This window comes from Ictalurus furcatus, chromosome 4, assembly GCF_023375685.1.
Source record: "Ictalurus furcatus strain D&B chromosome 4, Billie_1.0, whole genome shotgun sequence".
Lineage (NCBI taxonomy): Eukaryota > Metazoa > Chordata > Actinopteri > Siluriformes > Ictaluridae > Ictalurus > Ictalurus furcatus.
In genome coordinates, this window is record NC_071258.1 from 27,543,855 (window position 1) to 27,570,425 (window position 26,571).

The following is a 26,571-nucleotide window of genomic DNA, read 5'->3' on the forward strand; positions in this document are numbered from 1 at the left end:
TCACAATGACAAACAAGTTTAGTCCACTCGGAGAGTGACATTCAGAACAAACAGCTGTACTGATATATATTGTAGTGTTAGGATTCACCACTAGAGGGCGATACAGCCTAATGATTATGCTCTCTCAGCCTGAACTTGTTCTCCAAAGAAAAGGACATTATTTACAACACTGGTGTATGTGTTCATATTCTGATATTTGTATAGGAGATATTATATTTGAATTTCAAATGTAATAGGCAGCAGTGGCTGAGTTTTGAGCTAGTGAGCTGAAAGTTGTGAAGGCAAATCCCACAACTACCAGAGAACCACTGCTTGGCTCTTGAGCATTGCGTTTACTGTCAGCTATAGTGGAAGTTGCTCTGGCTGAAAAATAGCAACTAGCAAATACCTAAATGTAAATGTTTCTCTCCCATACAGTGTCCGAGTCGCACATACGACCCACGCATAAAGACCACTAAAGATTTCCCAGATGATGTCATTAGCTTTATCCGCATGCACCCGCTAATGTACCACTCCGTGTACCCGATCACCGGCCGGCCCATCTTCACAAGGATCAACACCGACTACCGGCTCACGCAGATCGCAGTAGACCGCGTCTCTGCTGTGGATGGGCACTACGCGGTCATGTTCCTGGGCACAGGTAAAGTCACACACATGCTGGCAAATTACTGGAAATTCCTAAATGTACAGTGAGATGATAAGTGTTTTCATGATAAAGATCAGAACTTACCAAAATATGTAAACCATGCCCCCATACGTACTGTACGCATATGTTTGAAAGTGTATTACCACTAGAGGGCGAGGTGAGTCAATTTTCAGGAAAAAAAAGCAGACACCAAGTGTTGGTTTTTGTGTGTTTTATAGATGCTGGTTCAATTTTAAAAGTGGTTAGCATCACACAGGAAAACTGGGCCGCAGAAGAGGTGGTGTTAGAAGAATTACAAGTGTTCAAGGTAAAACGAAAGAAAACAAATAAACAAAGACTCTGTTCCTTAAAAGTATCTTTCATAACTGCTTTTGTGTCTTATTTCAGAATCCATCTCCCATCCTCAGCATGGAAATCTCTTCCAAACAGGTAGAAACAATATATAATACTGACAGGCACTATGTCTTCACATTCTGTGTAAAATTCTGTCCTTGAGATTGCAATGTAACTCCACTTTTATTACCTCCAAAGATTTCCACTGTTGTCTCTCTCTCTCTCTCTCTCATACATGACACACACATTCCTCCTTCTCCTGTTTGTCTCATTATCTGCTTAAGTACGTGGCTGGGTCAGACACAGGACAAACCAAATTCAGTCACTTTCTCCAGGCCATTTCTTCTTCCATCTCTCTCTCTCTCTCTCTCTCTCTCTCTCTCCGTATACATTTGTATTTATTCCCTGCCTAGTCTGAAGTTTCTCAAAGTATATGAGCTCTCTAGGCATATGGGTAAAAGAACAAATAAACACAATGTTTACATAAAGATGAAAGCATCTGAACAAATTACAGAGCAACAAGGACGGAGCAAATAAATCACGTTTACTGATGGTCCTTTCAAGATGTTATAAATAAAGCAGCTCCGATAGTTCCTGAAAGTACTTTTGCTGGCCTTGCGTTTGTGTTTGTTCTGTGCGTGTGTGTGAGGGCGTGTCGTACTGTGTGTCTTTAGCAGCAGCTGTTTGTCGGAGGGGGAGATGGCCTGGTGCTGGTGGCTCTGCACAGGTGCCACATTTATGGTCAGGGCTGCGCTGAATGCTGCCTGGCCAGAGACCCATACTGCGCCTGGGACGGCTCCCACTGCTCCAGATACATACCGGCATCCAAGAGGTGAACACACACACACACACATACATGTTTACAGCTTGTGGCAGTTAGAAATAATGTTTAGTATCCTGAATCGATTATTCAGTGTGAGCAGCAAGAAAGAATAGCATGACTAGAAAAAGTACAATAGTGCAACACTGCAAAAGAGCAAGGACTAGTATTGTGAGAAGAGTACAGCTGTACCTTTACAGCACTGTAAAGGTAGCCTGAGAAATGTGAGGGCACAATACAGGAGGAAGGATTCGGTATGAGAAAGTAAGTGTGTAGCCTGTATGAGTTAGTAGACATGAGTAGTATTAGTAAATAGTTGGTTAGAGAAGTTGAAGTAGAGACCATGTGTGTTCCACTGTGCCCTCACTCTGACCTACTTCTTCAAAACCCCCAGATTTCAGCCAAGAAAAAAAAAGATAACTATTTGATTGTGCACCGCAGCTCTGCTGCTATAGGGTGTTGTGGGAGTGGACCGGACAGGCAAATTGATTAGAGGAGCTTTGTTGTTGAGATGATGTATGTGAGTTGCCAAAGAAGTTTTCTTGCCCTTTTCTCTCTTTTAGGTTTGCTGCTGACATAAGCAGGTCAGGTCATTCCTAGCAGATGCGGAGTCAGAGAAAGTCCGAGAGAGTTATTAGTTCAGTATATGTTTTTGCACATTGTCAGGTGGTCAGATAACGTCATTAACTCAGTTTTACGTGTTACAAAAGAATGCCTTGCCATTATGAGATTTTTTTTTTTTTTTTTTTTACAAGAACATATGCAGAAACAGGAGCACAGATATAGAATTATATTGCCAGGATACTGTACATAGCTGAGCCTATCACATATTCGCTTACATATCCGTAACTCTTTGTTTCAGGAGGGCTCGCAGACAGGACATCAAACATGGAGACCCATCCAGCCATTGCTGGGATGCAGACGATGGTAAGTACTGTAAATGTGTGTGTATGTGTATGATAGGACTGGAATTTCTGGAGTTTTGACCATATGAAGACACAGCTGGTCCCCATGAGGAAAACAAAACAAAAAATAGAAAACATTTTTTTTAACAGAAAAAAAGGGATTATATAAAAAGATTTCCTTTACTGGGGATAAGGTTAGTGTTGGATTTGGGTGTATGATAGCATTCCTTTGCTGCACTAATAATTATGTTATAGAAGGTCCTCACAAGGATAGTAAGAAATGTGTGTGTGTGTGTGTGTGTGTGTGTGATGCATAAAAGCTTACTAAAAGCTCTGCATTGTTCCAGAAAATGCAGCATTGTCCAGAGGGGCTCATGTAATGGAATTCACAAATAAATCTTAAAACTACTCTCTCCCTCTGTCAGTCATATACTCAAGCATACACACACACACACACACACACACGTACTTACACTCCCCATCAACTAAATGCATTGTCTCTTGCCTTTCCTCTGCCATTGTGTGCAGTGTTGGGGAAGAACGTAGAGGAGAAGGTGCTGTATGGTGTGGAGAATAACTCCTCCTTCCTGGAGTGTCTGCCTAAATCCCAGCAGGCCCAGATCACCTGGTTTATACAAAGACCAGGATCAGACCACCGCCAAGAGGTAACTAGCACACATCACTGTTTGGTTGTTTATGTGAGCATGCATTTGTTTACAATTGAGACCATATTAGTAATATTTAATGCTAATAATAAAAAAAACAGTATGCATGCAGTATCCTTCTCTCTGATTTAATGTGAAACACACTATCAGCAAAATATCATTTATTTCAACAGAATTTGTTGTGATCAGTTGGTGAATTCTTCTATTTTTACGTCAATGACTAAACTCGTTTGGATGTTTTGACTATAAATTATTCCACAAAAAGAGGCAGCATGCTACTGCTTTTTTGTGTGTTTGTGTTCATGGTTGCAAAGACAGCAATAAAAATGGACAGGTTGGCAAGCATGGTTGATTGCCAACAAACTGTCAGTGTACATACATTGTGAGTATGTAGGACGTGAATTAGTACCGTTAAATCTGTTCTCCCATTTCTCAAGTCTTCAAACTGTTTTAATGTTACTGTGGTGAAATGTGATGAAAACTTTGAACCACGTTTTAGCGTTAGTCAATTGTGCATACCTTGTGAGATGTACAGTATATACTACAAGAAGTAGGATCAGAATCGGGTTTTTGTATTTAGGCAATTTGGTACTGGAATCAATAACAGAGAACATAATTCACACAGTATACAATACTTTTACACAATATGCAGTAAATATACAAGAATTTACAGTGAATTTACTTTGAAGTTACTACAGTACATATAATTACAGCACAAGGGGCTGGTAAATGCAAGCGTTCCAATGAAATGTCAGACAGGTTCCATGAAGAGGATTATGACAAGTCCTTAGGGCTCTCACTGTCTAAATACCACCACTGAGAAGAGAACTGCTCGAAGAGAGCCTTGTAGTGTAAGTGCTACAGGTGCAAGTCTGAATCACAGGTGCTTTCTCTACATCTCGCTTTAATAATACACACAGCTTGATCATAACCTGGCTACACTGAGAGATGCTGGCACCAATGAGGAACATTGTGGTGCAAGAGAGTACAACATGTGCGTTCCGTGCTTTTAAGACAGTCCTAATCCAGGTCATAAACATGCCTACAATTGCTCTCATTCTGCCCACAGACCGTGCATCTATTGAAAGCACATGTTGCTGTGTATTCGGGTAACACTTTCTCCCTCATAAGTGCTTGGTGTTGCAGGGTTTAGCATATTTCAACAGTTGAATCGTGTTAATGTTCATATCTCTGGTTCTAAAATTCAGTGGTTACATAACAACCATTTGGTATGGACCCCATCAATAAAAAGGGAATAGTTTACAGTGCAAGCAAATGAATAACAGAAACAGCTAATGAAAAGAACTGAAGTACCTATATCAGCATTAGGCCCGAGAGCACACAGGACATTATCTTGGGTCCAAATTGCTGATATGTGTGTGAAGTGGAAAACACGGAAAACATATACGTAGTCAAATAAGTCCTCTTTGTACACCGAGATGTGTTCAGTACAACAAAACTGTGCTTTAGGGTCCTACAGTGTGCTTGTTCAGAATGGTGGTGTATAAGGTGAAATGTCTATTAGTTTTAGTTGAATGTCTATTATATTTCTATATATATACACACACACATGTATGTATATATATATATATATATATATATATATATATATATAAATATACTAATCGACCACTTTAGAAGGAACACCTGTACACCTGCTCATTCATGCAATTATGCAATCAGCCAATCAGGTGGCATCAGCATAAAGGAATTAATTGCTGGAAAAAGACAACTGGTAGAAGACTATTTTTCCAATCTTCAGCTGTAAATGTTTTGGTGAGCCTGTACCCACTGTAGGCTCAGATTCTGCAGTTTCTGAAATACTCAAACCAGCAGATCTGGCACCAACAACCATACCTCAGTCAAAGCCGCCGATATCACATTTATTTCCCGTCCATTATGATGAGTGATGCGAACATAAACAGAAGCACCTTCATTCCTGAGATAACTGACTTTTCTTGTTGCCATTCTCCATCAAGAAGATAGACATTATTGCTGATCTTATTTTAATGGCTGTGCTATTTTCTATTCAGAAAAAGGCAGTGGAAGAATGATGGATGGGGAGAATAACAGAGGAACTGATAAGGACGGAGAAAGGGAAATAGCAGATTCCATTTCTGTCGTCTACTCACCATTTTCTCTCGCTTTTTGAACCTGACCCTACCTCATCTCGAGGCTCGAGTGTTTCTCCAGCTTCTCGAGGCTCTCGCATTTCTCCATCTATCCCCCTAAAGCCGTTTCTACCCTGGACATTTGAAAATATTCCATTGCCCTTACTCTCCCTCATATACTGTATGCACTGCTGCTACTAATCCAACACCCTCATCACCCACATATCCTCACCTCCTCTGTCTCTCGGAGAGTGGTTCACACTGCGGATATGAAGGAGGATTTGACCTTGTGCACTGTGTGGGTGTTTTGTGTGTGTGTGTGTGTGTGTGTGTGCTTGTGTGTTATGATGAATGGATAGGCCTTGGACTAACTCCTCTGAGTGTTATATCAGCAGCGTTGTTGTATTGATCCATCACTACAGTACTTAATCACTCCTGAATAGCCAGAACACTCATGCATGCATTGTGAGTGAGTGTGCCTATGTGTGCGTGTCAGGTTCTACCTAACCTTTGTGGGGGTCTAGAAAAATGTGTTATATATTGCTCACAGAAAACTGTTTAAAGTCTCTCTGTGGGTAAACAGAAGCCCCCAGTTTTTACCTCTGGTTATATTTTACGCTTTCTTTCTTTTTTATCACCCTTTTCTTTTTATGACTGTCTCACTTTATCTGTCCTTCGCAGACAAACAGATGCTGGATGATGCAGCTGCTCAGAGCACCTGCAATACACACACTCTCATGCACACACCCACCCACACACACACACACACACACACACACACACACAAACATTCACATACTTTACACCTGCAGTGCGATCCGAATATATGACCCAACACCTCACCTTGTAAAGAATCATGCTGAATGATGGGAAAGGAACTCATCCTAAAGTGTTTGTGTGATTATAGTGTGTGTGTGTGTGTGTGTGTGTTGGTGCGAATGTTTATCCAAACTAAACAGATACAGATTGCAGCATGCCATCCCTAAAGCAGCATGTTTTCCTCCCACAGCGCTGAAAATCGGCAGCCTTCAGGGCACTGTTATGAGAGACAGGAGTTGTGGAGTGTCTCATGGGTTTTTAAGGAATATTCCAACCATGGCATGTAATCTCTATAAACCACATCTGTAGAGCGTGGGCAGTTAGGGCAAGCAATATTTTTAACACATTTCTGTGCACGAACAGAAAACCTGCTCACTTAGGTCGGCAGTCGTTGAATACCATCATTAAACATTTCAAATATGTGAGTATATTTAATGCAGATTCGTATACAAACATTATATTGGACTTTTTGTATGTTAAACTTTCAAGACGTTTCTGTGATATACAGATGTAAAAGTATGTCTGAAACCAAAACCAGACATTATTTCATTGTAAAAAGTAATCAAATATGTGAAAGTATGATGAACAGATTTAGAATGTAAACATATATATAAGTGGGTGTTGCATGAAAAATACACGCTTGGCATGAACGCTTGTTGACTGCCCAACATCTGTGCTTCAAAATCTATTAGAAATGATATTTGAGTAAACAAGATTTGTGCTATTTAATAAGTACTAGGTAATGTGCCAGAAATCACGTAGCGACTAATTTGAAAAGCCTTGGGTAGACTTTTAAGGCACTGTCGTCTAAAGGGTGTGTTTAAGTACTATGTGTATGTTTACTGGACTGTGGTCATTTTCAAATCCTCTTCACGGCGTAACACAAGAAGGGTGAGTGATAGAGATAGAGATAGAGAGATAGTGTGTGAGAGAGAAAAAGTGTGAGAGAGAGTGTGAGAGTGTTGCATGAGTGTTGCAGACAGCGATAGAGTGTGAGTGTGAGAGAGCGATAGAGTGTGAGAGTGAGAGCGAGATAGTGTGTAAGAGAGAGTGTGAGAGTGAGAGCGAGATAGTGTGTGAGAGAGAGCGTGAGAGTGAGAGAAAAAGTGTGAGAGAGATAGTGTGAGAGTGAGAGATGGATAGAGTGAGAGAAAAAGTGTGAGAGAGGGATAGAGTAAGAGAGTGAGAGATATAGAGTGTGAGAGAGAGTTAGAGTGTGAGAGAGGGATAGAGTGAGAGCGAGATAGTGTGTGAGAGTGAGAGAAAAAGTGTGAGAGTGAGAGATGGATAGAGTGAGAGAGATAGAGTGAGAGAGTTGCACGTCCTGTTCTATATTTCTGTACGTTCTGTTGAACTGCTTTCCCAGAAGGCTTTATGACTGGTGTTTGTGACTGATTCTGAACAGAAGGCCTTTCTCTCCTCACACAGCACATGAAAGAGTAAGAGGCCTCTTCCACAGCTTTAACTGTGACCTGGTTCTGCTTTTACACAGAGAAGCTGATCCAATGCATCACTCTCAACCTTCTGACATACATCTGACACACACCCTTATTACATGCAGACACAATGACATCACCATCACACACACACACACACACACACACACACACACACACACACACACTCACACATGTTTCATCCTTACATGCCTCAGGCTGTTTGTGGTATAGTCACAGGCATCACAGGAGCCAAAGTCAGAGCCTAAACACTTATCTGACTAAAGCTATTGATTTAGAATACTCTTCCATTTAGAGATTTTATTTCTTCCTGCCATAAACATTGCTCAACTCTATTTTATGTCCTAGGTATAGTAAAACCTACCTGAGTGTGAATTTTTATGTGCGCACATAAGTGTGTGTGTGTGTGTGTGTCTAGAAGTGAGTGTGCACTTGTTTAAAAAGGAGCTGGTATGCTTTGAAGCCCCCTCATTTCTCTCGAGCACAGCTGCATTGTTTTAGCTCTTGACAACCTCATGATGAGAATGAAGAACTGGCAGGCATAGAAACACAAGCGAGAGTTTCTTTTCAGTCTAGAAGGCGATGGCAATTGATAGACAGTAAGGAGACAGTTGTTAGCATGCTTTAGACAGCCTTCTCTTTGACCATGTCATTGCGTCTTTATTACTTGAACACACTGCATCCTCTCAAAGCCTTCCCAGGGCTGACCCTTACATTCACACAGAGGGAACTTCCTGTGTCAGAGGCCACCAAAGAAGTGAACACGCACCTTGAACATAGATCAGACCTGCTCACTGCCCACACACACACATGCTTTTTAGATAGGTCAGGCCGAGTAATAGTTCTAAAGGATGAAGCTCTCTCTCTCTCTCTCGCTCTTTCTCACTTCGCTACCATTAATATAGAGTCAGTGTTCCTGATGTATCTAATAAGACTGTAATGACCAATCAAATGCAGTAATTAGAGGTCAGCAGGAAGCTGAACCTAAAGGTGACAGAGTGACCTTTGCCCCTGTGTTTGGAGGAGTGTTGGAGCCATGCTGTGCACTGCTCCCCTTCGAATTAACTTTGTGCAAACCATCAGAATGATTAATGGCCATGAGCTCTACAGGTGACATGTGAATTCTCCATCTGCAGTTGGAGGTGACACATAATTATTGCACAGAATGAGAAAGTGCACTGCCTTTGAAACTAGATTGGAAGCAGTAATGCTAAATCTTTATGTGGTTTGTGTGTTGATGAGGAGGAAATGTTAATAATGTTTAGCACCTTGAGTGAAGATCATGCAAAGGATGTAACTTATTGATTATGATATATATATATATATATATATATATATATATATATATATATATATATATATATATATATATATATATATATATATGCTGGTGTGTTACAGATCAAAGAGGATGAGCGGGTGTTGGTAACAGAGCGAGGTTTACTAATTCGCTGGGTGCAGCGCAGTGATGCTGGCTTGTACGTGTGCACAGCTCAGGAGCACAGCTTCACCCGCACGCTCCTCCACCTCTCGCTGAGAGTCCTGGAGCGCAACCACCTTCCCGGGCACCATTCAGCCTCCATTGGACCCCCTGATCACGCCATTCAGGATATGACGTCTGAGTTGAGGCACAGTTATAAGGATTATGTGCGTGCTCTGAGCGCACCCTCTCTAGAGGAGTACTGTGAAGTGCTCTGGCATAAGGAGAAGAAGCAGAGGCAGAAAGCTAAGTGGAAACATACTCAGGAGCTCCGAAAGAGCAGGAACCGACGGCACCACCAGGGGGCCGCCGTCTGAATGAACGGTTGTCAGAAGTGCAGGTAGGGGTGGGAGGGATAACATACAGCATTGGTCTGTGGATCAGTGTCCATGGCCCAAATCTAACCTGTTTCAACCATTTCAACTATTTAAAGAACCAGTGCTCTGGCAGTCCGGGTGCAGAAGCAGTATCTCTACCTGTCATCAGGACACAGCAAAGACACACTCAAGTATGAAACTGCAAAATCTGCAAAGGCTGTGTAAGTGAAGAACAGGTTCCTCTTGCAGACCTACAGCAGAAATGTTCTGCTCATGTACTTATCTAGTAAAATCCCCAGAGAAGCAAGAGCTTTCCCGTTCACAATGCTTAAATTGTAACCAGTAATGAAATTGCATTCATGTTGAATGACTGTAAATATATGTGTTTTGTACAGCAGATTTTGCATGTGGTAGAATTGTCGACGTTTTAATTGTTTTCAGATTATGGTGGTGTTCACACAGCTGGGAAAATCAATTTCTTAAATAAATCCATATTCAGTCCCTTCAGGATTTTGTGACCTTTTCAAAACTCAAGTTTTGAAAAAAAAAAGCCGCAGCAAAATCAAGCATTTTTGGCCACAGCCATCACAAAAAAACGCAGCAAAAACCTGTACGGACTGCGAATTGCAAAAGTGATGAAATCTGATATTTGGATATTGACTGTAGACAGGTCGGCATGGTGGCCCAATGAGTAGTGTTTCTAGCGCACTGCTCCGGTGTCCCCGGTGCTTAATTTTCTGTCTGTATGGAGGTTCACATGTTTCTCACATGTATCCTGACCAGAATAAAGCGCCTACTGAAGATAAATGACGAAAAGAAACTTGAACTTTGGACTGGTTAAATTGATTCGCGTAGCCAGAACTTTTTATTGGCCTTTTAATTAGATTTGAAGCTACGTACAAATGCGTCTTGAATCTGAATGGAAAAAGATGTGTTTCATGCATTTTTGCATTTCAGACTGCAGAAAATATTCCTGCATAAACAAACAAACAAACAAACAAAATGGACCTGACTGTCTGAACACAACCTAAGATGATAAACAATATAATAAAGGTTTGGTAGAAAAAACTATAATATTTCTGTATATTTCCACTGTGTCTTTTGTAGTTAGTTTGTTTACAGTATATGAAGCTATTTATAATTACAACACAGTTGGAATAAACTCTTTCTTATGAAGCTCTCTGACTCCAGACGTTTTTTTTTTTGCCAAATACTTGAAGACCGATACTTGAAGGAAGATCAATCTATTGTTTTCTTCCTCTTAAATCTACTTCTTTTTCTTTTTAATTAGTATTATTTCTTTATATTCCTTTCAAAGTGGAGAAATTCACATAAACAGTGACTGGCTGGAGTTCTACACTAAAGTCATGCTCTCCAGCTCTTGATTGAGAAATGCCGCCAGTCTGGTCAGTTGGAAGAGCAGTCAAACACACAGAGATGAGATTAGAGAGAGCGGGTGAACCTCACTGCCATCCATCATTCTTCACAGACTGACCTCACATGACCCTCCAGCCTGAAATAGTGACTCCTGCACACACTGTGTGTGTAGTGTGTGTTCAAGGTCGAGACTCTGTCCACATCCGGACTCACTTCTCACTACCAGTTAGTTTTGCTTCTGTTGACCTATAAAAGGGGTCAAGTTTAACAAGTCATTCATACACCTACACAATACAGTTTATATCTGTAATTATACTGTGTCACTGTTGAATGCTTAAATCTGATTGGTCAGAATGTGTTTTATTATTACAACAGCACTATTTCAGACAGTAGTGCTTGTATGGCAGATGCTTCACATAATCCAACACTAATAGTAAACAGTCTCCAGTGTCTGAACTTTGTAATGGAACTCTTCCGCAACAGGAAAGTCTTCAGAACAGAGGACCTTGTACTTTCTGGTTTCTTGGAAAGTCTAATACGTGTGTATTGGAAGGACGATGCAAGTGTTTATAATAAGCGTAGTGTTTATTGGACAAATCTGATAATCGTTGTCATTATACCATGCTGGGGTCAGAACACAAGCAGGCAGAAACAAACATGGATAATCCATGATCAAAAGCAAAACATCAAAAAGAGAGTCAAAAGCAGAACGAACATGACACAGGAAGCCACGGCTCAGAACCTAACAATACAAAAGATGCATGATAAGACAAAGACACAACGGGGTATAAATAGATAAAACTACAAACTAGCACAAAACAGCTGGACACAATCGGGTGACCTGAAAATGACAAAATGGGTGGAGACTGGACCAGGAAGTGAAAATAAAGACAAGTCACAATAGAGTGCTGCAAGGAATGATATATTTTTGTAGGCCAACCCAGAAGTTAGCATCACCCTGGTTCCCTCAAAAAAAATCCAACAGGATTTTTCCACTGGCTTTTAGATGATTGCAGAAAATCAGCTCTGTGACCAACAAAAGTTTATGATTCCAACATGTTTTGCTCATCAAGATAGTCTTCACAAATGAACACAACTTTTATGAATTTGGAAGCCTAAATACAATCAGCAGAAGTAAAAAGCTAAAGTGTGGCTATAAACAAACTACACCACGGTCGCATGACTTCAACGTCACCACCGCTAAGCTTCTGTCAACTCTTTCAATCTTTCTTTAAAAAAACACTTCTATTATTAAATATTTTAAACTGATAAATATACAAGTTGGAAAGTTTGAGATGGAATAGTTTGCAAGAGTGTGAGTATAAACACAACGAGGCTGTGGTACATGAGTTTTTCCTGTTCGACGTGATGACGTTTAATGTCCCCGACAACCTCCATAATCCCATTTAACCACTTGTTAGCACCCGTCTTTTACAAGGCACGCAAAAGCTTAAAAAAATCATGAGTGAGGTATTACTGATGTATTTTGATGTCATAGAATAAAACATGAATAAAACGTTAGCTTGTGTTAAACCACAGACCTTATTTCAGCATTCAACCAAAAACCCACTGAAAAACCGATTGACTTCAGGATGATGGAACTGGACGTGCTAAAATGCTGACCCATTTCCTGGTGTTAGGACTCATTACTGCTATAAGAGCACACTACCTTGTGGAACTAACTTGTCTCGTGGACGTAAATATAACTATAAACAGTTAAAAAGTTATATTGTTCTATTAATAAATGTATTATCATTTGTAAATTGCTCTGGTATAAGAGGAATAAAACATGGCAGGGCAAATAATCAATAATATTATTCCTTACTTATATTATTTTAGCACAAAATAATAATATATAACTAACTGACGTAACTAAATGATCTTGGTTTCATACAATTGCACACTCATGTATAAAGTTAATGAAAAATGCCTACCAGGTTAAAACAATTCTCTACAAATGTAATGCAGAATTCCTACAAGTGAATCACAGTCACTAGCATTTCACGCACGTTCTAATAATTCTCAGCACTGTCTGACTTTTGTGAAGTCTCTTGAATTCACCAGCTCTATCCTTGACAGCAGGACTTCTATGTGTCATGCCATGGTGAATGGGATTGCTCTGATGACCATATGGGGCCTGTTAAAGGCAACAGGATTTTGGCTGATGGGAAATCTCATTAATCTGTGGAACTGGTTCTTCTTCCTGTATGAGCAACAAAACAAGCAGAGCATGATATATTAACATCATTCCAATCACATCCCACTGCACAGGTCATAAATCAGTTTAGCCTTATAAAATCATCCACAATGCTCCAAACAAAGAGTGAAGCAGAGTGCTGTTGATGGAGGGAGATTATGGCAGGATGAATTTGGTCCAGCTGGGTGTAGTGGAGAAAATGAGGCTTTTTGCTAATGGGGCCTTTTTAGGCAGCGAGTCAACTGACCTGGTCAGCAGGGTCATTAGCAGTGTGTCTGACTGTCCAGGCTGTGTCATTTGTTCTGGTTCAGATGGTCTGTTTATTCTACTTGGATGGTTGGGAATTTAAACTAGGCAGGTATGATAATATGTTATTATTTTCGGTTTAGCAAACATCCTTATTTTAACGACTACATAGCACACAGAGAGCTGAAAGCATGAGGTGTTTAAAGTCCCTGTTGACGTGTTTCACTTTTGCGTATGTTTGAGGTCTCTGTTAAATTGAGGGTTTGATTCCCGCCTTCGCCCTGTGTGCGTGGAGGTTGGGGGTTTCCTCTGGGTAATCCGGTTTGCTCCCTCAGTCCAAAGACATGTGTTGTAGGCTGATTGACATCTCTAAATTGTCTGTAGTGTGTGAATGGGTGTGTGAGTGTGTGTGTGTGTGTGTGATTGTGCCCTGCAATGGGTTGACACCTCATCCAGGGTGTCCCCGAGTTTCCTGGGATAGGTTGCTCCCCCGCAACCCTATGTACAATAAGCAGTACAGAAAATGGCTGCATGGATGGAAACCTGATGAATTCTCAAATATGATTGGCCAGAAGGTGTTGAGTAATTTTCTAGTAGGGTGGATCACAGGTTTATAATAATGCGCTTTCTGTATTTATGTTCTGTTTCTGTTTTAAACTCATTTTGTTTCTATAGTAACAGCTAAGTCAGCAGGACATGCGGCTCATAATTACATAAGACCTGTAAATGGATTCAAAAATGTAATTTAACAAATAAAAACGTATAATGGTTGATATGGCTTTCCGATTTCTTGGCAACATGATAAGGGGTGTTTTTTCTTCTTCCTAGCTTCAAATGAAAAAAGAGAGAGGCTGGGGAAGACTCGACTGATTATAACTGCTACATCACAAGCGATAACTTGTCTTGTGGACGTTAATCAACATTAAACATAACTATAAAAGGATAAGAAAATAAGACGTTATGCTTTAATAAATATAGAATACGTTTAAGAAGAATAAAAGACTTCAGGACTATTGGAAAGTTACCAAATTTGGGGTAGTAGGTAACAGCGTCACACCACCCTACCCTGGAAAATTTTTCTACAACAGCACAATCCCATCAGCTGTCCTTCACTCACTGACTGCTTTTGTGGCCACAGACACAAACTTTGACAAGCTATTTTCAGGAGAGTCCTGACACACTCCTGCAGGTGTGTTATAATTGATTGAGTGCTGAGCGAATGGTCAGTGAATAAGTGAATAAGTCAGTGAATGGTGTGACTCTCTGCTGCAGTAACTCTGTTTCAGACTAGTGTGACATGTTCCCAGTGGGCGTCAGGCTCTCCATCACAGTCATACAGATAACTATTTGCATGTCTGCCTTCTGGAATTAATGTCTTTTTGAATTGCTGAGCAGAACATTTTACACGACTCAATTAAACATTTTTACAAGGTTAGAAATGACCTATGAAATATTTATTCATATTTACATATGAATCATTCCCACAACCATTTTCTTTCCGCTTGCAAAGCTAATTAATATTTCAGACTGTTGGGTTTTTGAAGGCCCATTGCATATTTATTGTTCAGGACAAATCACAGTTGACTATAAAAATAGGAGGGAGATGGAAAGAGCGAGAGAATTAAGTGATACAGTGCCATATTTTGTAAGCAGTGCAGTCATGGACTGGAGGCAGAGGCGAGAATCTGCAGACAAATAGGCTATAAAATGAAATATAATGTAACAGAATGGATCCCATGCCCAATACTCATGTCGCCTTTGTTTCATTTTTTATTCATAAGGAGGACTCAAGAAAACACGTAATAGAATGTTCTAAACACTTTGGCTCTTATGACTCCATTAAAAATGAGGGAAGAAAAGAATAAAAATAGAAACAGGACCCAGATAGACTGTGGCAGACCCCATGGAAAGTAAAAACAAATAACAAACACATTATAATGAATTTAAAAAAATAATAATAATAGAAAAGAGAGAGGGCAAGTGGGTTTGTTGAATCAGAAACATAATACCGGACAAGCCATTTTTCATTTCAAATAAATGCATTTTAATTGCTATGGCTTTTCTGTGCTTATTATAGAGCTCAGTGTCGGAATCGATCATGGGTTTGGCTCTAGATGTCCACGTTGGAAGGGACAAAGGGATACTGTTGATACAAATATAGCATTAAGCCTGAAACCTGAAACTGCAACAATGAAAAATGACTTGATTGTAGCTGGGTGGCTGTAGTCTTGGTTCAATAATGCCTGATTGGGTATCTATGGCTGTTTTTACATAGCATGCACATTTTTGCTATTCTGTTCATTCAAATTTACAGTTGAGTTCAAGAACCCAACAGTGGCGATCTGGCAATCCTCGGATTTGAACTCACAACAAGGAGTAACGCAGAACCACTGAGCCACCACACCCCCAGATCTGATAAACATTCAGCATTTTCATTTACACCAACTACTTTCTATTATAGGAAATAAACCGAACATATCCAACTAAATCGAATGAAACAAACAAACAAAAAAATCCCCAACTTGTACAAACAGGGCAGGGTCTAAGACTTGAGAATACTATCATGGGGTTCTATAGCATACTATGTCTTCAGTCTTTGTTTGACAAGTTTTGATGCATATCATCCTTGTATCTTGAGGGATGCAAATCTACATTTTTGCAGTTCTTTTTAGGTAGGCCTTTTTGGGCATAATTCTAAAGGATATGGTTGGCACAATAACAAGACAACAAGTTTATCACCCAAAGATCACTATACCCATGGTGAAGCATGGTGGTGGTACTCTTCAGTTGGGATTGGGTCAAGTCAAGACAGAGGGAATCATAGATAGCAACAAATACCAGTCTATTTTGGCACATGCCTCTTTTAGAGAGCTGAAGATAAAGAAAAATTTCACCTTCCAGCTAGATAACAACCCAAAGTACAAATCCAAGTCAACAAAGGAATGACTTCACAAGAAGAAAATCAATGTTTTGGAATGGCCCAGTCAGAGCCCAGATCTAAGTCCCTTCAAAAACCTGTGGAATGACTCTGTGCACCAGAGATCCTATCACAATTTGATAGATCTGGAGCATTTTTGCAATGGAGAGTGGAATAATAATAATAATAATAAAAAGAAATCAATATGTGCTAAATTGATAGACTCTCGCAAAATATTTCCTCAAATGTTTATAATTGTTTTTCACTTGAATTTTGTTGGTTGCTATATTACATTAAAGGTGGAGTTTATCTTACAAGACAAAAACCTGTAATTTAACATGGGTGTGTAGACTTCTTATGTCCATGGTACGTTACACTATATGCACTGTATGTACCATACTGTATATATTGTGCTTATGTAACTAGCAATATGTAATAAGAAGATTCTACACCATCCCTCCATCCATTTTCCATACCGTTTATCCTACACAGGGTCATAGGGGAACCTGGAGTTTATCCCAGGGAACTTGGCGTACAAGGCAGTGGACACCCTGGACGGGATGCCAACCGATTGCAGGGCAGAATTGCACACACATTCAAACACTACAGACAATTTGGAAATGCCAATCAGCATACAATACATGTCTTAGGACTGGGAGAGGAAACTGGAGTGCCCGGAGGAAACTCCAGTAGCACAGGGAGAACTAATTTTATGCCCTTGACTCCTGGCCACAGATGGCTGTGGCACTGCCTGAATTTGAACTTGCCACCATGAATGGTGCAAATGGTGTTTTCCTACAAAACATGCAGTAGGTTGTATTGGATTTATACATGTCAAAAGAGCATATGTAAGCTAACACCTGAGTCACAGGACTGAAATAACAATGAGCTGCTTATGTGGTTAGTGCAGTATTACAGGGCATTTACACTTCTCCAGATGTGAACAAGACAGATGTGATGAGACACAGTATAATAGAAAGAGTGAGCGATAGAGAAATCAATGACACAGGGGGATATTGATAGTGTCCTGAAGGCAGTGAGCTGAAGGAATGTGTGACAGAGGGAGAAACAGTTGTTCTCTGTGAGAGGGTAATGACCACCTATGAAGCTCACATCTGATTTATAGCCTATGTCCCTTTACCTCACTTCCAACACTCTACTTACACACCCACAACACACACACCCAGACTGAGTGATGGCTTCATCCACAGGAAACACATGAACATATGTTCTTATTTATTATTGCGCACCCTGTCATTACAAGCCACTGTTATTTTAATTGTTGAAAGTGAGGAAAGAAATATCATTGTAGCCCGTTGTCCAGTTTTTTATACGCAGGACTGATTGAGATGACAGAGGGAAGATCAACAAAGATGCACAATTCAGAAGTAATGTCAGATCCAACATCAACAAGGAAGGGTCTGAGATTTAAGAATACTGTCAAGAGGTCGGTCTATACGCAATTGTTTGGACAGCCAGGGAAAGTTCTTTAAACTACCTGGAAAGAACGAGCTCTAAGTGCGAGCCCGCACTTCCGGGTTTGTCAGTGACATTGACTTTGTTTACTTTTGACATGTGTGTTTTGTTATGGTTTATGTCCTGTCTCTATCCCTGTATTGTCATTGGTTGTTTCCCTTATGTTTCATCATTAGTCTCAGCTATTTTGTGTTCACCCTTAATTACGTTTGGTATTTAAACCCTTCGTGTGTCTATGTTCAGTGCGAAGTATTGCGTGAGTATTTGTGCTTTGTATTGCCTGATTCATGTCTGTTTACCATTCGCCTGACCCTTTGTCTGTTCCGACCATGTTTCACGATTTGGATTTGTCTGCCTCTCTCTCGTATAATGAAACTCTTATCTGCACACGCATCTGTCTCAGCCTAAATTACATGACACATAGTGAAGCATGGTGGTGGCAGCATCATGCTATGGGGATTCTTCTCTTCAGCTGGGATTGGGGCTCTATTGGGGCTCTGTTAGTTTAATAAATGAAAGCGAGGGAAGAAATACCAGGCTTCATTCTAGCCAGTTGTTCCGTCTTTTACATGTAGGTCTGATTGAGAAGACCTAGCGAAGATCGCCAATGATGGACAAGACAGGTCATGTCAGATTGAATAGTTTTAGTTATTTGTAATAATTAAGAATAAACCAGCTGTATGATTTAGATTCAGTGATTCATTTTAGGTTGAAATGGTTGGATGACATCTTTACAGCATATCTGTAGCTCTGTTGAGTTTTGCCAAGCTTTTGATCAGGCATGAAAGGTAAATGGTTGCTGATCTGTACTGTACGGACTGCAGGAGAGGCCAACACGATCAAAGCCTCAGCAGAAGATCTTTTGGCTTCAATCTGCCATTTCTGATCCTAGCTGAAGAAATAATGAGACGAACATAATACTGAGCTGTTCAAAATGATTACCATTATTTACTCTTTGCAATTATTACATTACAATAAATCCGATTCAGTGATTGCACAAAACAAACAGAACTTATGACTTCTGAACATGTGTCTCTTCCAACCAAAAGAATGACTTTTCAGTCAAGAACAATCTCCAGCAATCAGTTTGACCTCTGCTCCAGTCTGTCTAGGTTTGATGGTGAGAAAGTTTGTCAGGATTTATCAGCCTCATCAGTTCAATCAGGGCACGGCTCAGTCCACACACACCACATGGATCAGCTAATCCAGTCCTGGCTACCACATTGTTCAAATCCAATCATATCATTAGTATGACATGATGTATATTGTATGTTCAGCTTGCCAGTTACAATATCATACAATCTAACCAAAAGGATTTGGTTTGATCAGTTATTTATATAATTTTATACCACAGCATGATTGAATGCTTGATTATGATTGTTCAGGAGGTATTATTTATGTATAACAGATCTGCTCGGAAAGTAGTTCCAACTGTAGCATAACTATAGGTTAATATTAATTCACTCCTTCGAATATGTTACAGTTTCTATAGTAACAGCTAATACACAGGGACTTGTACAGCGGATCCGCCACATAATCTAAGACAAATAATTAATGTATTTTAAAAAATCTTTTCTTTTTGTTAGGTGACGTTTATTTAACATTTATGGAAGGAGTCTTGGTTGTAAGAGCTTTGTAACACTCATGGCGTTTTGCAAAGTTTATCAACAGTGTAAAGTCCACAACATTTTATCAGCAGAGGTTTAACAATTTATCAGCTATGGATGCTCCACAGGAATAAAAATAACTATGTTGAAATGAATAAATGAAATGAATAAAGGTAACTATAGACTGTTAAAATTCATGATATTTCATACATAGGTGAATTAAACATTGACATTATTTGTTAAATTGTTGGGGTATTAGCAGAATAACACACTCCAGACTGTGCTGTTCTATGAAAATAATGCACTAAGGAAGAGGGGTGGGGGGTTTGCGTGCATTATTTTCATATAACAATAACTCACATGAATTCTGAAGCCTTCTTCACTACACCCAGTACACCATCTAAGGCACAATATGGCTGATAGTACAATAATTTTTACTAGACAAGTTAATCGGCATGCACAGAAAACAACTAACCGTTTCTGTATCAGGAACATACAAGGCTGTGGAAACCCTGGTGAACCCTTGCACAATAAAATTGCCTGCTAGCATGACTGAAAATGAAGCTAGTCTGACTCTAAGACAGTCATGTAAAAAAAAAAAAAAGTACACCCCATGGAAATTGTTGGCTTTTTTTTTTAAATATTTTTATTTATTTATTTATTTATTTATTTATTTATTACATATTTGACATATTTGGATAAACTTGAACAAAACCAATGGCAAAATTAGCTTTTTTCAATAATTTGTTCAATAGAAATGTCAATAGAGGTGATATTCTTCTGTGGAAAAAGTAAGCACGCCCTTGTCCTCATAAGCTAATATTGCCCCCTTTAGCTGAAATAACATCTTGTAGGTGCTTTGCATAATTGTCCATCAGGCTTGCTGGAATTTTTGACCACTCTTCCATGCAATATTCTTTCAGTTGCAAGATGTTTGAGGGTTTTCTTGTATGTACTGCCCATTTCAAATCCTCCCACAGCATTTCAATGGGAGTCAAATCTGGGCTTTGACTAGGCCATTCCATAACTCTCAATTTCATCCTTTTGAGCCATTCCTTGGTGTGCTTAGGATCATCATCATGTTGAAAGGCCTACTTTTGGTTCAACTTCAATTTTCAGACATATGGTCTCACATTATCTTCAAGCACTCTTTGATATGATGCAGAATTCATAGTTGAATCAATGAATGCAAGCTGTCCAGTCCCTGAGGAAGCGAAGCAACCCCAAACCATAACATTTCCACAACCGTGTTTCACATTTGGTATGAGGTGTTTCTCCTAAAAACCTGTCTTTGCTCTGCACCAAACATGTCTGCTGTTACTATATACTAAATATAGTATATAGTATAAATATATACTGTTACTATATACTATATACTAAACAACTCTATCTTCATCTGGCCAGAGACATTTTTCCAAAAAGACTGGTGTTTGCCTATATCCTCATTGTTAAACTGTAGTGTTTTTCAAAGACTTTTTCCTGGCACGCCTCCCATGCAGGTCAAATTTGTGTAATCGTTTCTAATTGTAGATGCATGCACTTTGACATCAACAAATGCAAGATTACTAGCAGATCCTGTGATGAAATTTTGGGGTTCTTGGAGACTTCTTTTTGCATCAGATGGTCTGCCCTTTTGCTGGTACGGCCAGTCCTGGACAAATTTGCAGTCATTTGAAACCTGTACCAATTGTAGATTTTTTTTCCCTACAGTGGAATGATGTATTTCAAATAATTTGGAGATCTTTTTAAATCCCTTGCCAGACTCATAGGCATACACAGCCTTTTATTCTGAAGGCCTTATAGAACTTGGCATGATGACACCACACACCTCAATGACAAAGGGAACATCAGACACTAGATATGAGAGGGGTATAATTAAGACAGGTTCCACTTGCACTCCCTAAGCAGGTTCTAATCACTGGCACCCAATCTTCAACACCTGATTCTAATTTTATGGATAGAAAGGTGTGATAAAGTCGGGGTGTACTTGCTTTTTCCATGTGACTGATCTGTTTTTTTTTTTTTTTTTGTGTCAATTTAAATTGCGGAAATTACTACAAAATGCCAATGTTATGTGTCGTTTTATGTGTCGTTTGTGTCATTTTGAGTATATCACCTTTATTAATAGGCACTGTTTCAAGGATGATCAAATGTTTTCTTGTCCAAATATGTCAAAAAACAACAATAACAAAACTTACTTTTTCACATCACTGTATCTTTTACATGTACTGCTTCTAATAGCCTAAATATTCAACAATGGCTTTCTGACGAGGGTACAAACACGATGGACTACATTAGAAATCTTGTTAGAAGAGGATATTGATTTATTTACCTTAGTTTGTATTAATATACTGTACTTAACTAGCAAACTAGCTCACTTTATGTCATTATGTTACTGTACATTACCTACCACTTTTTAGTCAGTTAGGTTCCCAATCAACAAAGCATAGGACTGGTGAGCTTCTCCTTGCTCAGTGGGCTAGCTAATAAATGTATGATTTGTCTACCCCTGACATACTAACCCATTTAATCAGGCACAATAGTGAACAGTATGGGCAGTTCAGTTAGACAGCAATCTCTCATCTAACAAAACAGTGTGATTACTTGAAAAGTTGCACATCATTGCACTGGAAATGAATTACATGCATCTCTCTCAGAGGAAAGGTCTTGATCTCATGCTGATTTACAATCTGTAGTCATTAAAAGGTGATTATCTTCAAGCAGTTCATCTTCAAGTCTATCTACACTTAGGTTTAGCTCAGATGACTTGGTCTATTGTGTAATGGTACATTAGCACAAGCTTGGCTGAGGCAGACACATACACACTGCTTGCACTATAGGAGCCGACCCTGTAGTAACTCTGCCTGTGGCAGAAATCTCGTCCACCACTGACTGTGTCACACACAGCTTTAATTCTTCACACATCTTCACAAGCCTTCAAGTCTTTCTAAATATGCATATTCTATCTTGGGGTTGGATATTTCCAGCTTCTGTTTTTGTTTGAGATGAAATCCTCTTTGCGCTTTCCTATGCTTTTTTTCCCCTCCCACATACTTTTCTAGCTACTTAATAGTTTTTCTTTTGGAGAAAGTTTTGTTCGGTTTATTTACTGGATCTAGTTAATGCAATCACACAAGTGGAGATGAAAAAATTCCTCTAAGTGAACTTGCAGTACAAATTGAATAGATATAAATTAATAGTATTAATAACAAAATAATAAAGCAAAATAAATAATTCTTCTTCTTCTTCTTCTTCTTCTTATTATTATTATATAGAGAACAACAATGTGAAAACAGTACTGTTCAGTTTTATTACACCATTTGGTACACAATTTACGTACCAGTATACATTCACCGACAATATATACGACTAATACTGGGTAAGACCTTAGAGATTCTGGTAAATGTTGATGCACATGCTCAGCAGCGATTCTCAGATAGCCTGTGGGATTCAAATAATTCAACCCAAAGTGTGCAAAGAAAACATTCTCCACTACCACCAGCCAGAACTGTTAAACCAAGCAGGTTGGGTCCATGGAATCATGCCGCTCATGCCGAATTCTGACCCTATCATCTGCATGTTGCGGCAGAAATCATGATTAATCAGACCAGATAATGTTTCCCCCAATCTTCAACTGTCGCATTTATGTGAGCTTGTATCTACTGTAGCCTCAGATTCCTGTTCTTGGCTGACAGAAGTGAAACCTGATGTGGTCTTCTGCTGTTGTAGCCCATCTTTCTCAAGGATCAATGTGTTGTGCATTCTGTTGGAAAGAGTAGTTATAGTAGATTTCCTGTCAGCTTAAACCAGTCTGACCATTCTCCTCTGACGTCTCTCATCAACAAGTTGCTTCTACCTGCAGAACTGTGGATTGCTCACTGGATTTTTTAAATTATTTTTTTGTAAACTCTAGACACTGCCGCTTGTGGAAATCCCAGATCAGCAGTTCCTGAAATACTCAAACCAGCCTGCCTGGAACCAACAACCATGCCATGGTGATAATTGCTGAGATCACATTTTCCCCATACTGATGTTTGCTGTGAACATTAACTGAAGCTCTTTAGTTGTATGTGCATGATTTTATAGATTATGCTGCTGCCACATGATTGACAGTTTAAATAACTGCATGATTGAACAGGTACTGGTGTTTCTAATAAAGTGAACAGTGAGTGTATATAAATAGAGTACATAAATACATATACAGTATGTTACATTTTGCACTCTGCTTACTGCACTGATGCTACTTATAATATTATTGCAGTGTGCAACTGTACACCTGTGGTTGCTCTGATGATCACAGCTATTCTGCTACACATCCATGATTCCATACCTGCTGTTTTGCACCATTTGCACTATACATTACACTAATCATTCACCTTCCATGAAGTTAATACTCCAGTATTGCACTGACACTTTCACATTTACTCTATCTATCTATCTATCTATCTATCTTTACTTAATATAATCTTATTTAACTTACCTTACATTTTCAGTATTCCTTGGTTGTCAGCTTCGGCATCCAAAGTATATAAATGGACAAACTTTAATGCCTAAATCCAAGCATACAGCATTTATTACTTTTGTTGACTGAAAAATAAATTTTGAAATTTGAGTGAATACATTTCTATGTAAAGCAGTGCAAAACTGTATTACACCATCACTGTTAGTATTACACCATGCTATGATTTATAATCCCCCCTACAGTGTGGATTTAAGCTCTGACTATGATCACTATTATGACAGAAAGGAATAATAAAGCTATTCCATAGCTGTGTATGGGAGTAAATATTTGTCTCTGGTAATCCCCTTCCTGTCATCACTCTTAACATTTAATAATTTTAATAATAACATTTCTAACATTTATTTTACAATTGTCTATAGAAATGTGCTAGGTTCAAGACTGAGTTTCCCAAAAGTCTCACAATGGTGTTGTTTCTCCTGTGATAAAAGTAGTAATTAAAACACTCAACTGAACATTGAAATTCCATATTTGGATAAAATCTATTCATGCATACCAACTGTACACCTGTACCAACATGATAGATCAAGGTTCTTCAACTCTGGACCTCGAGGTCCACTGGCCTGCAAAGTTTAACTCCAACCCTAATCAAACACACCTGAACAAGCTAACCAAGGTCTTCAGGATTATTAGAAAATTACAATGCTGGAGCTAAACTCATTTGAAAAACCCTGTGACAGATCATGCTTCATTGATGCCAATATCATATGTAGTAGCATTTTAGACCCAAGCTATTGCATATCAATCAAAAACATATTTACTGTAAAATACTGTTAATTTTTTATTATTATTTGTTATGCTTGTATTATATCTATTCATTTCTCAAAATGCATGAAAAAGTTTTCCCCAGATTTCTACTAGCCCTAGCTCCGTAACCAGTGGAATCTCAAAGACAGAATAGAGTTTGCTGCTATATATATATATATATATATATATATATATATATATATATATATATATATATATATATATATATATATATATATACACTACTATAGAGGACTTATTTCTGTGAAAATTTCCGGTTCATGCATGCACAATATACTTAACTAGGTACCCCCTAAAAAAATTAAATTTAAGACTGAAACTGAACCCTTCTCATTATAAATTGACCCTAAAAGTGGAACTGTGAGCAATCTTGAGCATTACATTTGGACTTAAGTTCTAAGTCTAAGGAACATGAACGTGCAAAATGTTTACATAGATACATTTACATGTTCTCTAGAGATCAGTTTTTGTTCGAAGGAGCTAGGACCATCCTGAGCCAAGATATTGAGGTGTTTGTAAACAGCTGTATAATCAGCATTTGTTGTGTGCCATGACACAAAGATGGCCATCATAGTTAAACCAAGTAAATTAAGGCAAAAAAAAAAAACAACCAACAAACAAACAAACAAACAAAAAACCCTGGTGTTTTTGCAATGCCGATACATGGAGGTAATCACTCAAAAAAAAAAAAAAACCACACAAAAAAAACACAAAAAATAAATGAATAAAAAAACAATCAAGTAGTCAACTTTACAATTATTGGACAACTTGAGATGTACTGACCCAAAACTTACATGATAGCAGTTTTGTAGATGTCGCTTACCATTAAATGTAACTACAGTATAAATGAATAATAATGACATCATTCTTTAAATGAAACGTGCTAAGATGAGTAAAACACTTTGGGACATATAGTTATTGGAAAAAAATCAACTACAATGTGGTAACCTTCACACCATCACACCAACCCATTGTTGATTACTTTCCTTAAACAGGCAATTCTGCATGTCTTAATTCAAATGTTCTGCATATAAATGGTAAAATAGTAAATGGTCTGCACTTACTGTATATAGCGCGTTCTTTTAACCTTAGCGGTTCTACAAAGCGCTTTACACTGTTTCTCATTCACCCATTCACACACACTCACACACCAATGGTAGCAGAGCTGCTACGCAAGATGCTAGCCTGCCATCGAGAGCAACTTGGGGTTCAGTGTCTTGCCCGTGTGGAGTCATGTGGGCCGAGAATCAAACCGACAACCCTACGATTAGTCGACAACCACCTGAGCCACAGCCGCTCATACAGAGCAGGGTTGAAAAACAACAAAACATGCAGGGCAGATGTTCTCTAGTAACAGCAGTGGGAGCTAATCCTGGAATATTAGCAGGAAAAGCATGCAGCACTGTAGAGCAGTGAAGGAAACATGATACACACGACTGTAACATAATGCGTGTTTGGTAAAAATGTGCCAAATGTTGGAGATCTTGTGTCTCACTATAACAGTACATCAGCATCAGTGTGATTTAGTCAAGACAGCTGCACATGTCAGCACTGTGCTTTTGTATCCGCAGATCTACTATCTCTTTCCTGTACCCACACACACGCACACACACACTCTACTGTGACAGTCTATTGCTGACAGACGTGCAAGTGAATTTTGGCTGACTTTTCCTATCACAACACCACACACATGTGCATACATATAATATGAGGACACAACTGTAATCCAGTGTACACATGGGACTGTTAAACACATTCATAGAAACAATATTCTAAGAATGTAATCATTTCTGTCTCTTTCTGATTTCCTGAACAGTCAATTAGTTAGTAGTAGATTCTGTGCACACACTTGAAATGTTGACTGGATGATAGGAATGATTCATATTTCTGCAGACTGATGTGTAATTTCTC

The 26,571-nt window shown here is 39.0% G+C and overlaps 1 protein-coding gene across 2 annotated transcripts in view; it reads left to right on the forward strand.

Annotated features, from left to right (window-relative positions):
• Positions 1 to 11,429, forward strand: part of sema3d (sema domain, immunoglobulin domain (Ig), short basic domain, secreted, (semaphorin) 3D) — a 42,227-nt gene extending 30,798 nt beyond the window's left edge. The window contains exons 12-18 of one of the 2 annotated variants that reach the window (XM_053623497.1): positions 418 to 640; positions 865 to 953; positions 1,034 to 1,075; positions 1,654 to 1,811; positions 2,662 to 2,726; positions 3,233 to 3,369; positions 9,158 to 11,429. In XM_053623497.1, the coding sequence (XP_053479472.1) occupies positions 418 to 640; positions 865 to 953; positions 1,034 to 1,075; positions 1,654 to 1,811; positions 2,662 to 2,726; positions 3,233 to 3,369; positions 9,158 to 9,553 (1,110 nt within the window). In that variant the 3' untranslated portion in view covers positions 9,554 to 11,429. The remainder of the gene's footprint in view (positions 1 to 417; positions 641 to 864; positions 954 to 1,033; positions 1,076 to 1,653; positions 1,812 to 2,661; positions 2,727 to 3,232; positions 3,370 to 9,157) is intronic. The other variant, XM_053623498.1, reaches the window with a different exon arrangement.
• Positions 11,430 to 26,571: the final 15,142 nt, after the last annotated feature.